This window comes from Oryctolagus cuniculus, chromosome 4 (genome assembly GCF_964237555.1).
Source record: "Oryctolagus cuniculus chromosome 4, mOryCun1.1, whole genome shotgun sequence".
Taxonomy (NCBI): Eukaryota; Metazoa; Chordata; class Mammalia; order Lagomorpha; family Leporidae; genus Oryctolagus; species Oryctolagus cuniculus.
Genome location: NC_091435.1, coordinates 64,054,880 through 64,071,181, shown reverse-complemented (window position 1 = coordinate 64,071,181; position 16,302 = coordinate 64,054,880). Strand labels below are relative to the sequence as shown.

Sequence of the window (16,302 nt, the reverse complement as noted above, 5' to 3'; positions counted from 1 at the left end):
TTTGGTAATATGTACATTTTCATGATATTGATTCTTCTAATCCATGGAAGATTTCTCCAATTTTTGTATGTTCTATTTCTTTCCTTAATCTTCTGTAATTCTCATCATAGAGATCTTTGATATTCTTGATTAAATTTATCCCAAGGTATTTTTTTGGTAGGTATTGTGAATGGGATTGATCTTAGAAGGTCTTTCTCAGCTCTGACATGGTCTGTGTATGCAAAGTCTGTTGATTTTTTGCTGATTTCATTTCACTTATTTATTTATTTTTTAAAGATTTTATTTGAGAGATAGAGTTACAGACAGTGAGAGGGAGAGACAGAGAGAAAGGTCTTCTATCTGCTAGTTTACTCCCAAATGGCTGCAACAGCCAGAGCTGTGCGGATCCAAAGCCAGGAACCAGGAGCCAGGAGCCAGGAGCCAGGAGCTTCTTCTGGGTCTCCCAAGTGGTTTGTCATAAATTGCCTTGTATTGAGGAATGTTCCTTTATACTAAATTTGCTTAGAGTTTTTGCCATGAAACAATGTTTATTTCATCAAATGCTTTCTCTGCATCTATTGAGAAAATCCTATGGCTTTTGTCCTTCAATTTGTTAATGTGAAATATCACATTGAGTTGTGAATGTTGAACCATCTGTGTATACCAGGGACAAATCCCACTTGGTCCAGGTGAATGATCTTTTTGATGTGTTGTTGGATTGGTTAGTATGTTTTGTTGAGGATTTTTGCATCTATGTTCATCAGGGAAATTTGTCTGTAGTTCTCTTTCTCTGGTGTATCTTATTCAGGTTTAGCAATTATGGTGATGCTGACTTCATAGAAAAAATTTGGGAGAATTCTCTCCCTTTCAATTGTTTTGAACTGCTTGAGAATTGGAGCCAGTTTTTAAAATTTCTGGTAAAATTCAGCAAGGAAGCCATCCCGTCCTGGGCTTTTCTTTGCTGGGAGGATCTTTATTACTGATTCAATTTCTTTCTTGGTTAATGGTTTGCTTAGATTTTCTAAGCCTTGATAGCTTAATTTAGGTAGGTTGTGTGTGTCCAGGAATATATCCATTTCTTCTAGGTTTCCCAGCTTGTTGGCATACAGCTCTTTGTAGTAATTTATGATGGTTCTTTTTATTTCTGTGGTGTCTGTTGTTAACATTTCCTTTTTCATCTCCACTTTTATTGATTTGCATCTTCTTCCTCATTTTTTTGGCTAGTTGGGCCAATGGTGTATAAATTTTGTGTATATTTTCAAAAAAACAGTTATTTGTCTTGTTCTTCTTTTGTATAATATTTTGGTTTCAATTTTATTTATTCTTTTTTTTTTTTTTTATCTTTTATTTAATGAATATAAATTTCCAAAGTACGTCTCATGGGTTACAATGGCTTTCCCCCCCATACCTTCCCTCCCACCCACCACCCTCCCCTTTCCCACTCCCTCTCCCCTTCCATTCACATCAAGATTCATTTTCGATTATCTTAGTATACAGAAGATCAGCTTAGTATACCTTAAGGATTTCAACAGTTTGTTCCCACACAGAAACATAAAGTGAAAAATAATAGATGATTTTTTTTTAAATGATGATGAAATCAGATCAGACCTATTGTCATGTTTAATCCCAGTGAGAGTCAAGTTGGGAATTGATAGTTTCTTTTCTTTTTTTTTTTTTTTTAACAGAAGATCAGTTTAGTGTACATTAAGTAAAGATTTCAACAGTTTGCACCCCCATAGAAACACAAAGTGAAATATACTGTTTGAGTACTCGTTATAGCATTAAGCCTCAGTGTACAGCACATTAAGGACAGAGATCCTACATGAGGAGTAAGTGCACAGTGACTCCTGTTGTTGACTTTACAAATTGACACTCCTGTTTATGGCATCAGTAATCTCCCTATGCACCAGTCATGAGTTTCCAAGGCTATGGAAGCCCCTTGAGTTCTCCGACTCTTATCTTGTTTAGACAAGGTCATAGTCAAAGTGGAGGTTCTCTCCTCCCTTCAGAGAAAGGCACCTCCCTCTTTGAAGACCTGTTCTTTCCACTGGGATCTCACTCACAGAGATCTTTTTGCCAGAGTGTCTTGGCTTTCCATGCCTGAAATACTCTCATGGGCTTTTCAGCCAGATCCGAGTGCGTTTAGGGCTGATTCTGAGGCCAGAGTGCTATTTAGGACATCTGCCATTCTATGAGTCTGCTGAGTATCTCACTTCCCATGTTGGATCACTCTCCCCTTTATTTATTCTATCGGTTAGTGTTAGCAGATACTAGACTTGTTTATGTGCTCCCTTTGACTCTTAGTCCTTTCATTGTGATCAATTGTGAACTGAAATTGATCACTTGGAATAGTGAGATGGCATTGGCACATGCCACCTTGATGGGATTGAATTGGAATCCCCTAGTATGTTTCCAACTCTACCAATTGGGGCAAGTCAGCCTGAGCATGCCCCAAATTATACATCTCTTCCCTCTCTTATTCCCACTTTTATGTTTAACAGGGATAACATTTCAGTTAATTTTCAACACTTAAGAATAACTGTGTGATAATTACAGAATTAAACCAGTCATATTAAGTAGAACAGACAAAAAAAAAAAATACTATGAGGGATAATGTATTAAGTTGTCCATTAGCAGTCAGGGCTATGCTGATCAAGTCACCATTTCTCATAGTGTCCATTTCACTTCAGGAGGTTTCCTTTTTGGTGTTCAGTCAGTTGTCACCGATCAGGGAGAACATATGGTATTTGTCCCTTTGGGACTGGCTTACTTCACTCAGCATGATGTGTTCCAGATTCCTCCATTTTGTTGCAAATGACTGGATTTCGTTGTTTCTTACTGCGGTATAGTATTCTAAAGAATACATATCCCATAATTTCTTTATCCAGTCTACCATTGATGGGCATTTAGGTTGGTTCCAGGTCTTGGCTATTGTGAATTGTGCTGCAATAAACATTAGGGTGCAGACCGCTTTTTTCTTTATCAATTTAAACTCCTTTGGGTAAATTCCAAGGAGTGGGATGGCTGGGTCGAACGGTAGGGTTATATTCAGGTTTCTGAGGAATCTCCAGACTGATTTCCATAGTGGCTTAACCAGTTTGCATTCCCACCAACAGTGGGTTAGTGTCCCTTTTTCCCCACATCCTCTCCAGCATCTGTTGTTGGTAGATTTCTGTATGTGAGCCATTCTAACCGGGGTGAGGTGAAACCTCATTGTGCTTTTGATTTGCATTTCCCTGATTGCTAGTGACCTTGAACATTTTTTCATGTGCCTGTTGGCCATTTGGATTTCCTCTTTTGAAAAATGTCTATTGAAGTCCTTGGCCCATCTCTTAAGTGGGTTGTTGGTTTTGTTTTTGTGGAGTTTCTTGATCTCTTTGTAGATTCTGGTTATTAACCCTTTATCTGTTGCATAGTTTGCAAATATTTTTTCCCATTCTGTCGGTTGTCTCTTCACTCTCCTGACTGTTTCTTTTGCAGTAAAGAAACTTCTCAATTTGATGCAATCCCAATAGTTGATTTTGGCTTTGACTGTCTGTGCCTCCCGGGTCTTTTCCAGAAATTCTTTGCCTGTGCCAATATCTTGAAGGGTTTCTCCAATGTTCTCTAATAACTTAATGGTGTCAGGACGTAGATTTAGGTCTTTAATCCATGTTGAGTGGATTTTTGTGTAAGGTGTAAGGTAGGGGTCTTGCTTCATGCTTCTGCACGTGGAAATCCATTTTTCCCAGCACCATTTATTGAATAGACTGTCCTTGCTCCAGGAATTAGTTTTAGATCCTTGATCAAATATAAGTTGGCTGTAGATGTTTGGGTTGATTTCTGGTGTTTCAATTCTGTTCCATTGGTCTATCCATCTGTTTCTGTACCAGTACCATGCTGTTTTGATTACAACTGCCCTGTAGTATGTCCTGAAGTCTGGTATTGTGATGCCTCCGGCTTTGTTTTTGTTGTACAAGATTGCTTTAGCTATTCGAGGTCTCTTGTGCCTCCATATGAATTTCAGCATCATTTTTTCTAGATCTGCGAAGAATGTCTTTGGTATCTTGATTGGGATTGCATTGAATCTATAAATTGCTTTTGGGAGAATGGACATTTTGATGATGTTGATTCTTCCAATCCATGAGCATGGAAGATTTTTCCATTTTTTGGTATCCTCTTCTATTTCTTTCTTTAAGGTTTTGTAATTTTCATCGTAGAGATCTTTAACGTCCTTGGTTAAGTTTATTCCAAGGTATTTGATTGTTTTTGTAGCTATTGTGAATGGGATTGATCTTAGCAGTTCTTTCTCAGTCATGGCATTACTTGTGTATACAAAGGCTGTTGATTTTTGTGCATTGATTTTATATCCTGCCACTTTGCCAAACTCCTCTATGAGTTCCAATAGTCTCTTAGTAGAGTTCTTTGGATCCTCTAAGTACAGAATCATATCGTCTGCAAAGAGGGATAGTTTGACTTCTTCCTTCTTGATTTGTATTCCTTTGATTTCTTTTTCTTGTCTGATGGCTCTGGCTAAAACTTCCAGAACTATGTTAAATAGCAGTGGTGAGAGTGGGCATCCCTGTCTGGTGCCAGATTTCAGTGGAAATGCTTCCAACTTTTCCCCATTCAATAGGATGCTGGCTGTGGGTTTTTTATAAATTGCTTTGATTATATTGAGGAATGTTCCTTCTATACCCAATTTGCTTAGAGTTTTCATCATGAAAGGGTGTTGTATTTTATCAAATGCTTTCTCGGCATCTATTGAGATAATCATATGGTTTTTCTTCTGCAGTCTGTTAATGTGGTGAATCACATTGATTGATTTGCGAATGTTGAACCATCCCTGCATACCAGGGATGAATCCCACTTGGTCTGGGTGGATGATTTTCCTGATGTGTTGTTGTATTCTGTTGGCCAGAATTTTATTGAGGATTTTTGCATCTATGTTCATCAGGGATATTGGTCTGTAATTTTCTTTCAGTGCTGCATCTTTCTCTGGCTTAGGGATTAAGGTGATGCTGGCTTCATAGAAAGAATTTGGGAGGATTCCCTCTTCTTCGATTGTTCTGAATAGTTTGAGAAGAAATGGGATTAGTTCTTCTTTAAACGTCTGGTAGAATTCAGCAGTGAATCCATCTGGTCCTGGGCTTTTCTTTGTTGGGAGGGCCTTTATTACTGTTTCAATTTCTGTTTCAGTTATGGGTCTATTTAGGTTTTCGATGTCTTCATGGTTCAATTTTGGTAGATTGCATGTGTCCAGGAATCTATCCATTTCTGATAGGTTTTCCTGTTTGCTGGCATACAGGTCCTTGTAGTAATTTCTGATGATTCTTTTTATTTCTGTGGTGTCTGTTGTTACGTTTCCTTTTTCATCTCTGATTTTATTGATTTGGGTCTTTTCTCTTCTTTTTTTAGTTAGTTGGGCCAATGGGGTGTCAATTTTGTTTATTTTTTCAAAAAACCAGCTTCTCGCTTGGCTGATTTTTTGTAATGTTTTTTTGGATTCAATCCTGTTAATTTCTTCTCTGGTTTTAATTATTTCTCTTCTCCTACTAGATTTGGGTTTGGTTTGCTGCAGTTTTTCTAGGTCCTTGAGGTGCGCTGAAAGCTCATTTATTTGGTACCTTTCCAATTTCTTGATATAGGCACCTATTGCTATAAATTTGCCTCTCAATACTGCTTTTGCTGTATCCCATAAGTTTTGATATGTTGTGTTGTTGTCTTCATTTACTTCCAGAAAGTTTTTGATTTCTCTTTTGATTTCTTGAATGACCCAGTGTTCATTCAGGAGCATGTTGTTCAGTCTCCATGTGTTTGCATACTTTCTGGGGTTTCCTGAGTTGCTAATTTCCAGCTTCATCCCGCTGTGGTCTGAGAAGCTGCATGGTATGATTCTAATTCTTTTAAATTTGCTGAGATTTGCTTTATGTCCTAGTATGTGATCAATCCTAGAGAAGGTTCCATGCGCTGCTGAGAAGAATGTGAAGTCTGTAGATGTAGGGTTGAAAGTTCTGTAGATATCTGTTAGATCCATTTGGGCAATAGTGTCAATTAAATCTGCTGTTTCCTTGTTGATCTTCTGTCCGGATGATCTGTCTATTTCTGAGAGTGGAGTATTGAAGTCCCCCAGTACTATTGTATTGGAATCTAAATCTCCCTTTAAGTCCCTTAACATATCTTTTAAATAGACCGGTGCCCTGTAATTAGGTGCATATACATTTATAATAGTTACATCTTCCTGTTGAATTGAACCCTTAATCATTATATAGTGTCCCTCTTTGTCTCTCTTAACAGTTTTTGTATTAAAGTTTATTTTGTCTGATATTAATATGGCTACACCTGCTTTTTTTTGGTTTCTGTTGGCATGGAATATCTTTTTCCAACCTTTCACTTTCAGTCTGCATGCCTCTTTGTTAGAGAGATGTGTTTCTTGTAGGCAACAAATAGTTGGGTTGTGTTCTGTGAGCCAGTCAGCTAAACGGTGTCTTTTAACTGAAGAATTCAGACCATTAATGTTCAATGTGACAATTGATACGTAGTGACTTTGCCCTGCCATTTTCCCGGAAATATTTTCTAGTATATGCTTTGAGCTTCCCATGCTCTTTTACTGGTAGGTGTTCTTCCTTTCCCTTCTTTCATATTGATGGCCGTGTTTCTGTGTTTCTGAGTGTAGCACATCTTTAAGTATCTTTTGCAGGGCCGGACGAGTGGCCACAAAGTCTTTCAATTTCTGTTTGCTATGAAAGGTCTTTATTTCACCTTCATTCACAAATGAGAGCTTGGCAGGATATAATATTCTGGGCTGGCAATTTTTCTCTCTTAGCACCTGTGCTATGTCTCGCCATTCCCTCCTAGCTTGTAGGGTTTCTGATGAGAAGTCAGCTGTGAGTCTGATTGGAGATCCTCTGAGAGTAATCTGACGTTTCTCTCTTGCACATTTTAGGATCTTTTCTTTATGTTTCACTGTGGTAAGTTTAATTACCACGTGTCGTGGTGAGGATCTCTTTTGGTCATGTTTATTGGGGGTTCTATGAGCTTCCTGTACTAGGATATCTCTGTCCTTCTCCAAACCTGGAGAGTTCTCTGCTAGTATCTCACTAAAAAGGCCTTCCAATCCTTTCTCTCTCTCCATGCCTTCAGGAACTCCTAGAACTCGAATGTTGGTTTTTTTAATAGTATCCTGTAGATTCCCAACAATATTTTTCAGGTTTCTAATTTCCTCTTCTTTTCTTTGGTTTGACTGTATGTTTTCCTGTGCTCTATCTTCTAAGTCCGATATTCTCTCTTCTGCTTCACCCATTCTGTTTTTAAGGCTTTCTAATGTGTTTGTCATTTGATCTATTGAGCTCTTCATTTCATTTTGATTTCTCTTGACTATTACACTTTCCTGTTCTACTAGTTTCTGAGTTTCATTTTGACTCTTCCTTAAAATTTCATTTTCACGAGAAAGATTTTCAATCTTGTCCATTAAGGATTTCTGTAGTTCAAGGATTTGCTTTTGAAAACTTCTAAATGTTCTTATCATAAATTTTTTGAAATCCGTATCTTGCATTTCTTCTATCTCATCATCTTCATACTCTTGGCTTGGGGTGTTTTGCTTATTTGGAGGCATCATAGTGTCATCGTTGATCTTGCTCCCTCTATTTCTGTGTTTGTTACTCGGCATAGTTAATTCTTCTTGCGTCACTGTGCGCTTTTTTTTTTCTTTTTTTTTTTTTTTTATACTGTGTCCGTGTTAAGTGGACTGCCTGCTGTTGGAGGAGCCTTGGAGGCTTGAGATGGGTGGGGCCTGAGAGCTCTGCCTGGTTCTTCCAGGTTAAGGGTGTGCAAAGGTGACACCCTCAGGTTATGCGTGGTAAATCTCTCTCTTTTTATTTATTTATTTATTTTATTTATTCAGGGGGTAAGTAACACTGCAGGGCAGGGCTGTGCAGAATTGATGGTATTTAGCTTCCAGTCTTTGGCTCCTCTGGACTCCCACTGGGTTGCCTAGGCTACTGAATTGTAGTGACTCAGTTCCTTAACTCTCCCCCACTGATATGTAAATCCAAAGAGGAGGCCTGCTCTTTGTCTCTTGGGAATTCTTCAAGTCTTGCAGGCTTGTAACCTTTGCAAGGTTAGGGGGAAGAGAAACCCCGAAGCTTTTTTTTTTCCTTCTTTCCGGTAGTGAGTTTGCTGCACTTTCCGGCCCCCCTCTAGATTCTGACCCCCGTTTCCCCACCAATGTCTCGGGTTATTGAGCTCACCTCCCCTTCCAGCGCCGATGTGTGGACTCAGAGCCCTGAGCGTCTCAAGTCTCCCCGCTGTTTTCTGTGTGGCGTGCACTCTCCTTGGAGCACTGTCGCGCAGACCCTGGGGCTTCTGCGGCTGGGTCCCGCGACTTTGCTTCCATGCGGTGGGCGACCTTGTTCTCCCAGTAGGTCGTCCGATTCACGCCTGCTCCATTCAGAAGGGTTTCCCCTGCAATTTTTGTTTGGTTCTATTTTCTGCGGCTACCGTAACTCCCCTTTTATTAAACTAAATTTTCCCGGACTATCGGTGCGCGCCCTCACTATTCCGCCATCCCAATTTTATTTATTCTCTACTTTTAATTATTTCCTTTCTCCTACTAGTTTTGGGTTTGGTTTGCTGTTTTAGTTCCTTGAGATGCATTGATCTCAAGATTTATTTGTTGCCTTTTTCAATTTTTTGATAGACACCAACTGCTATAAACTTTCCTTGTAACAATGTTTTTGCTGTATCCCATTTTGATATGTTGGATTGTCATCCTCATTTGATTCCAGAAATTTTTTGACTTTTTTAAGATTTATTTATTTATTTGAAAGTCATAGTTACACAGAGAGAAGGAGAGGTAGAGAGGCAGAGAGAGAGAGAGAGATAGAGAGAGAGAGGTCTTCCATCCGATGATTCACACCCCAATTGGCCACAATGGCTGGAGCTATGCCGATCCAAAGCCAGGAATCAGGAGCTTCTTCTGGGTCTCCCACGTGGGTGCAGGTTCCCAAGAACTTGGACCATCTTCTACTGTTTTCCCAGGCCATAGCAGAGAGCTGGATTGGAAGTGGAGCAGCCAGGACTAGAACCAGCACCTATATGGGATGTCGGCACTTCAGGCCAGGGTGTTAACCTGCTGTGTCACAGCTCTGGCCCCTTGACTTCTATTTTGATTTTTTCAATGATTCAAGAGCATGTTGTTCAGTCTCCATGTATTTGCATGTGTTCTAGAGATTTCTGAGTTGTTCATTACCAACTTCATTCCATTGTGGTCAGAGAAGATGAATGGTATGATTATAGTTTTTTAGAACTTGCTGAGACTTGCTTTATGGCCTAGTGTGTTCAATCTGAGAGAAAGTTCCATGCAATGGTGAGAAAAATATGTATTCTGCAACTTTAGGAAGGAACGTTCTACAGATATGTTAGGTCCACTTGGTTTATAATATCGATTAACTCTGTTGATTCCTTGCTGATTTTATGTCTGTTTGATCTATCCATTGATGGAAGTGGAGTATTGAAGTCCCCCATTACTATCGTATTAGAGTCTGTGTCTCCCTTTAGAGCCATTAACATTTCTTTTAAATATCCAGGGTCCCTGGAATTAGGTGCAAATACATTTATAATAGTCACATCTTCTTATTTAATTGATCCTTTAATCATTACATAGTGCCCTTCTTTGTCTCTTAACAGTTTTTGTGTTGAAGTCTATTTTGTCTGATATTAGGATGGCTATATCAGCTCTTTTTTCAGTTTCTGTTAGCATGGAATATCTTTTTTCATCCTTTCACCTTCAATCTGTGGGTATATTTGTAGCTGAGATGTGTTTCTTGCAGGCAGCAAATTGATGGGTTCTGTTTTTTAATCCTTTCAGCCTCTCTGTATCTTTTAACTGGAAAGTTGAAGCCATTTACATTCAAGGTGATGATAAGTGAGGACTTTGACCTCCCATTTTCCCATAAGTAGTCCTATTGTTTACTTTGGATGTTCTTTGTAGTTTTACTGAAAGATTTTCTGTTTTCATCTTTTTCCATAGTGATGACCATATCTCTGTGTTTCTGTGTGTAGCATCTTTTGTAAGGCTGGAAGGGAGGTGATAAATTCTCTCAATTTGTTTGTTATGGAAGGTCTTTATTTTTACCTTTATTCATAAATAGTTGACAGTTTTGTTTTCTTAATACTTGGAATATATCTCACCATTTTTTCCTAGCCTGTAGGGTTTCTGATGAGAAGTCAGCTGTGAGTCTATTTGGAGATCCTCTGAAAAATTTGGCATTTCTCTCGTGCACATTTTAGAATCTTTTCTTTGTTTTACTGTGGAGATTTTGACTACAATGTGTCATGGTGAAATTCTTTTCTGGTCATTTCTATTAGGAATTCTATGTGGTTCCTGTACTTGAATGTTTCTTTCTTTTTCCTAATTGGGGAAATTTTCTGTATTTATTTCACTAAAAAAGCCTTCTAATCCATCCTCTGTTTCCACGCTTTCAGGAACTCTTAGACCCATATGTTGGGTTGTTTGATAATATCCTGTAGATCTCCAACAGTGTTTTTTAGTTTTCTAATTTATTCTAATTTTTGGTCTGACTAAAATTTCCAGATATTCGTCTTCTCACATGTTCTTTTTTCTGCTTCACCGAGTCTGTTAAGGCTTTCCTCCACATTTTTTATTGATTCTATTGAATTCTTCACTTCTAGTATTTCATTTTGATTTTTTAAGTCTCAATTTCATGGGAGAAATTTTCTTTCATGTCATGTACAGATTTCATGGATTTGCTTCTGATTACTTCTAAGTAATCCTATGATCAGTTTTTTTAATTCCATTACTGGCATTTCTTCAGTCTCTTCATTTTCACATACTAGTATTAAAGTGTTGTGTTCTTTTGGATTGGTCATGTTGTCCTCCTTATTGTTTCTTGAGTTGCTGCATCTATTATTTGGCATTTGTAGAGATACTTTTTAGTTTCTTTTTTTTTTTATTGCCCTGTGATGACTTTTATCTTTGGAGTATTCCTCTGTGGCTTAATGGAAGGTCTTCTTTTTCAATGAATACCCAGATACATGTGGCGGTTGTGGCCAGGGAGCTTTGTTCAGTGTTCCAGGGTGAAGGAAGTATACAAAGTGACACCCAGTTTGCATTTGGTAAATCATTTTTTTTTTTTTGAGTGTGCAAGTTCTTTTCTGCTGCTTATGTTTTCTCACGCTCACCTCCTCTCCTCAAAGGAGACCAGTGCCTGGGCACTAGCCCCACTGGGTTGCTATTTATCTGTATTGCCCCAAGAACCACACAAAGGATCTGTGCAGTCCTTGGTATGAGCACACATTCCACAGCAATGACCCTCATTAGGGAATCAGGGATCCCCAAGCATGTGCAGCTACCCACAGTGACTGCCCAAATTCTGAGCCACACTCTGCACCCTCCCATGTGGCCACAGTATTTTCACAGTCCTGGAACACAAGTCTCCCACAGTCACAAGCACCCAGCCTTGTTAGTCCTCCCAACCAGACTCAGGCATCTCTATTTGGCTGTTTGCTGAGTGCGCAGAAACTAGCTGGTGCAGCTGTTTCATATGTCCAAAATGGTGCCCACCCTCTCTTGGATTATTACAGGATGCTGGTGCAGGGTGGTAAGGTAGAAACACGCTCCCTTTTTTTCTCCTCTAGTTTGGCAGGTACACTGTCCCCTCAGGCTCTAAGCCAGGCCTACACCAGGCTCTTCCCACAGCTTTACTGCCAGTGCCTTGGGCTGCTGCAGTCTGGTCTCACCTCACTCTCCAATGCTGGCGCTGGGGATCTGGGCTTCTGGGGTCCTGAGCCGTGCATGTTGCACCCTCCACATAGGTCCACAATGTCCCTGAAATTTGCATGAAGTTTCCTCTGCTTTCTTCTCCCTAAATCTTCCCTGAAACTGTACTCTCTCCACTTTTTTAAAAACTATCTTTACTTAGAGCAGTAAGCTCCCTCCTTATTCTACCATCTTGGATCTCCATCAAAACTGTTGTTAATAACTATGTTGAGATACCAAGCCCCTGTAATAACTGTGTTGAGATACCAAGCCCCTGTAAGCATAGTCAAAGGCAAGAGGACGCTTCACCATTTACCTTCCTCTATTTCATACCAAATTATTGGCAATGACAGCAAGCTGTTGCTGCCCAATTCCTGGAGTCTAAACTTGTTTGCAATTGTGCATAACAGCATTGAAGAAGTGAGACATGAAAAATATTATTATAGGCACTGCTACATACCTTTAATGGTGCCTCATGTGATATGGCTTACTTTGTTTAATAATAAATAATGTCCTGGTGCTTTATTGCACCAGTTGAAATGTGTTGCTTCAATTGGACATCTTTCTTTCATTGCAGGTGTCAAGTAGTAAGTTCACAATGATACTTCATCTTTTGTCAGTTTCCTATACTGCTTACCCTGGTCTCCCCCATAGCTGCTGTGATCACTACTGTTTTAGCATTCGCAGACTCAAAGGTGAAAGAGCTTAGAGCATGGTGGGAAGATAAGAACTATACAGCAGTAAGACATGGCCCAGAAGCAAGGGAAGAAACTGAAAATCATTGGCAGAAAGATGATGAATGGGCTGCTGGGATAGTTCCATCTCTTTATTTCTTTTCTAGGCAGCAAACATGTCAGAAGAACTGAAGAAGGAGCAAAATGCCAATGCGCATTTGCAGAAGATAAGAAAGAATATGGAGCAGACAATTAAAGACTTACAAGAAAGGCTCACTGAAGCAGAACAAAATTCCCTGACAGGAAGTAGAAAGCAAATCCAGAAATTAGAATCCAAGGTAGGAATTTGCCTGGATAATTACAGGATTTTGACAATCCTCAGTTCTGACCCAACTGTCCTGAGATGTCACACAAGATATCCCCTACCTCCCTCCATCACTATCTTAGCAATTCCAGATCCCTGACCTCAATATATCACTCCATTCTTATTTGTCCAGCAAAGAGGACTTCTGAATAGAGGACATTTGTCTTCTCTCTTCTTGCAATGTAAAAATACATCCCCTCCCACTCATGGCCTCAGCTCAAGGCTCTTCACGGCCAGGGCAACTGGCTATATCTAAACAGCCTCTTGCAGTCTTGGTTCAGTGCCTTCCCTCCCATTACTTCCTTTGCAGAGTGCTCACTTCCTAATGTCCAGAGGAAGGGCAGGGAACACAAAAAAGTATCATAAAAGACTTACAGAAGGTACAGTTAAGATAAAGGCTGACAAAAACAGCATGTAGCACCTGCTTCACGGAGCTTAAATACGAATAAGCAGACCTATCTTGAAAATATGATTTTAAAACTATTCAGTAAATTTCAGTGGCTATATACAGGGCATTAGATAGATGCTCCAAATATGGAAACAATGTTCAGTTGGGATTTGATAGTTCGAAAGGCCCTCTGAAAAATAACATATCACCTTTGCACATTTATGATCCCTCCAAACAACTGTGTTGGATTAAAAAAAAAAAAAAAAGAAATGAGGAAGAGATCCTATGGATCACACCTAAGAATCCAATGATGATAAAAGGCAAGGGTATTGTGAGGAGTACATACCATTCATTTTTAAAAAGGAGGAAAATAAGAAGACATTCACAGATTTATTTATATTTTTAAAAAGTAATAGTGACAGGATAAATTAAAACCAATACAAAGGTTACACCTAGGAGAACAAAGGAATGAAATTTAGATCTCTGAATGTGCCCTGTTGTTTGACTTGCAAAATTACATCAATACATAATTTTTAAAAATGACGAAGAGGAAAAAGTCTAAAATTTTCACACCGATGAAAGCAAATAAATCTAATTATATATCATTAGGTGCATAAAATATGTACAAAGAATTATTGACTTTTAAATATGATATTTTTGTCTGTATGTCCCTTACAGAATATATCATGACAAAAAAGCAAGCTTAATTTTAATTTCAAAATAACATCTTATTGCTATGGGTGATAAAAACATATAATTAAACAATACATATAAGAAGCAAGGTTTTTTAGCATAGGATGAAAAGCATGTAAGTATAAAAATCAAATAATTCATATTACACATTTTCCCTATAAAGTACATGATACCTTTATTTCCAACTAAAATTTAAGATTGCAGGATTTTTTCAAAATTGATATTTTTTCCACTATTGTGGCCTACACCAATAACTCAGTAGCAATGAGTTCCTAAATAACAGATGATACTAAGGAATTATGGTTAATATTAAAAACATAATAATACTTTTGTGTTTGTCAATATTCTGTTACTGTTACAACATACCTGAGACTGGGTAATTTATAAAGACCATAAGTTTGTTAGGCTCAGTTCTGGAGGCTAAGAAGCCCAAGAGCATGGCACTGGCATCTGCTTGTTCTCTCTCTGGTGAGAGATATCTTGCTACATCATACCATGGCAGAGGGCATCCCATGGCAAGATAGGACAAGGTGCCAGCTCAGGTCTCTCTTCCTCTTCCTATAAAGCAACTAATCCCATTATGGGGCCCCACTCTCATGGCCTTATCTATTCCTAAACATCTTCTAAATGCCCCACCTCCAAATACGATTAACAAAAGATTTTGAGGTTTTCAACATGTGAATTTTGGGGGTACACATTGAAATCATAGCAACCATTATTACTCATTAGAATTACAGAAAGAAGTATTTACAGGTGAGATTAGGATATCTAGAATTTGCTTTAGTAAAGATGATGCCCTGTTAGTTTATGTATAAACAGAACTGTGTGTTGAGTTCCTCTAGGGTAGTTACCAAGATTCGTTTCACCTGGATGCATCCTTACACCTGCACACAAGTTGATCACACAACTCTCTAGTTCAGTATAGCTCCAGTGGCAGGAGGGACACGAGCAAGAGGTGGGGTCAGGCATGTTCATGCCTCAGAGCATCGGGTTTCACAGTTTTAAAAGGGCAGTAAGGGAGGCCAGAAAGGCATGGGCAGAAAGAGGCTCCTCCCAGCAGGAGGATCAGCCAACCCCCTTCCCACTCAACTCTCTGCCTGCTTTCCTGCCTTATTTCTCCCCATAGCATTTAATATCACCAGAGTGTACACTTTGTCTGCTTTCTCCCATTACAGTTCAAGAAAGTCTCATTCGGTTTGTTCACTACTCTAACCCTAGCATATATGTGGTGTGTGGTAGGAAACTTTGTTGAATGAATTTTAAGTTAGCCATGTTTAGCACAACTGTATAGTGCCAGATGCATACTTTTTACATAATAGTTCTCCAATAAAGCAGGGCTATAGAGGTATGTCTGTCATTTGTGTGACAGAGATGTGGGGTCTGATTGCTTCAGAGAGCCAGAGTTGAACACAGAGAAAAAACTAAGAATAGGCAGTGCACTGACTGACTCCTTCCGAATGTTACATAGAGCTTCCTCTCTGTATTTACAGATGTTCACATACACACACACACACACACACACACATGATTTTTGCCTTTTAGAAGATAAGCTTATTACCTGTATATGAATTAGCCTCTCACACTCTTCAAAGTGTGAATAGTCCTTTTATGAGATCAAATAGTCCAACCAACTTACTTTTGCTTAGAGTTTCACCAAAGAGGTATCTCTGTTTAATCACTACCAGAAATAAAGCAGATATATCTTACTTTGACAACTTCAAATGGTGATACCAATCAGCAAATTTGAGGAGTCTTCAAAAAGTTCATGGAATTACAAAAAACACTATGCATGGGTTTCAAAAATTTCTTTACTAAAATATCTTTTCATTCTCCACGAACTTTTTGAAATACCTTTGTAAAAAGGCATCCTTATAGCCTGCATGTGTGATGGTTTGGTTGCAGGTGCGTGAACTGGAGGGTGAACTGGAGGGTGAAATCCGTCGCAATGCAGAGGCCCAGAGGGGAGCCCGCAGACTGGAGAGATGTATCAAAGAGCTGACCTATCAGGTAATTCCAGGACACATCCCCTGTGTGCCTTGCTGGGCTCCACTTTGCAGAAATGTGCTTCTGCCTGCCTGAGATGCCCTTCCAGGACCCCTGCAGCTCCCTACATTCAGTAGCAGACACTCCTCGGGCTGCTGTGCCATCAGTGGTTTGGGTTGGTTCCTTTACAGAGCTCTCGGGAGACAGAATGTAAGTGGCAAATTATAATGAGAAGTGTAGAGCTCCTTAGACTGTCATTTTTTTTCACACATAATCTCTAAGACTTTCTGAATCCAACCCATTGACAAACATCAGTCTCAAGCACATAACTGAAAAGAGATGGGCATACTGCTTGCCAGGAAGCAATGCATTTCTAAAGTCATATAATCCTTCATCTGCATTTACAGTTCTACCGTTTCTTTCAAATGGATTAGCATCAAGTTCCTGGTACCAGCCTCGCAAC

The 16,302-nt window shown here is 39.2% G+C and overlaps 2 protein-coding genes across 5 annotated transcripts in view; one reads left to right on the top strand and one right to left on the bottom strand.

Moving 5' to 3' along the window:
* Window positions 1-16,302, bottom strand: part of LOC103350560 (leukocyte surface antigen CD47) — a 178,415-nt gene that overhangs the window by 47,714 nt on the left and 114,399 nt on the right. The window lies entirely within an intron of this gene.
* The window catches only part of MYH15 (myosin heavy chain 15), a 221,029-nt gene that overhangs the window by 193,720 nt on the left and 11,007 nt on the right, over window positions 1-16,302 (top strand). Inside the window, exons 37-38 of the mRNA XM_070072033.1 lie at window positions 12,579-12,749; window positions 15,759-15,863. Of these exons, the coding sequence (XP_069928134.1) occupies window positions 12,579-12,749; window positions 15,759-15,863 (276 nt within the window). The remainder of the gene's footprint in view (window positions 1-12,578; window positions 12,750-15,758; window positions 15,864-16,302) is intronic.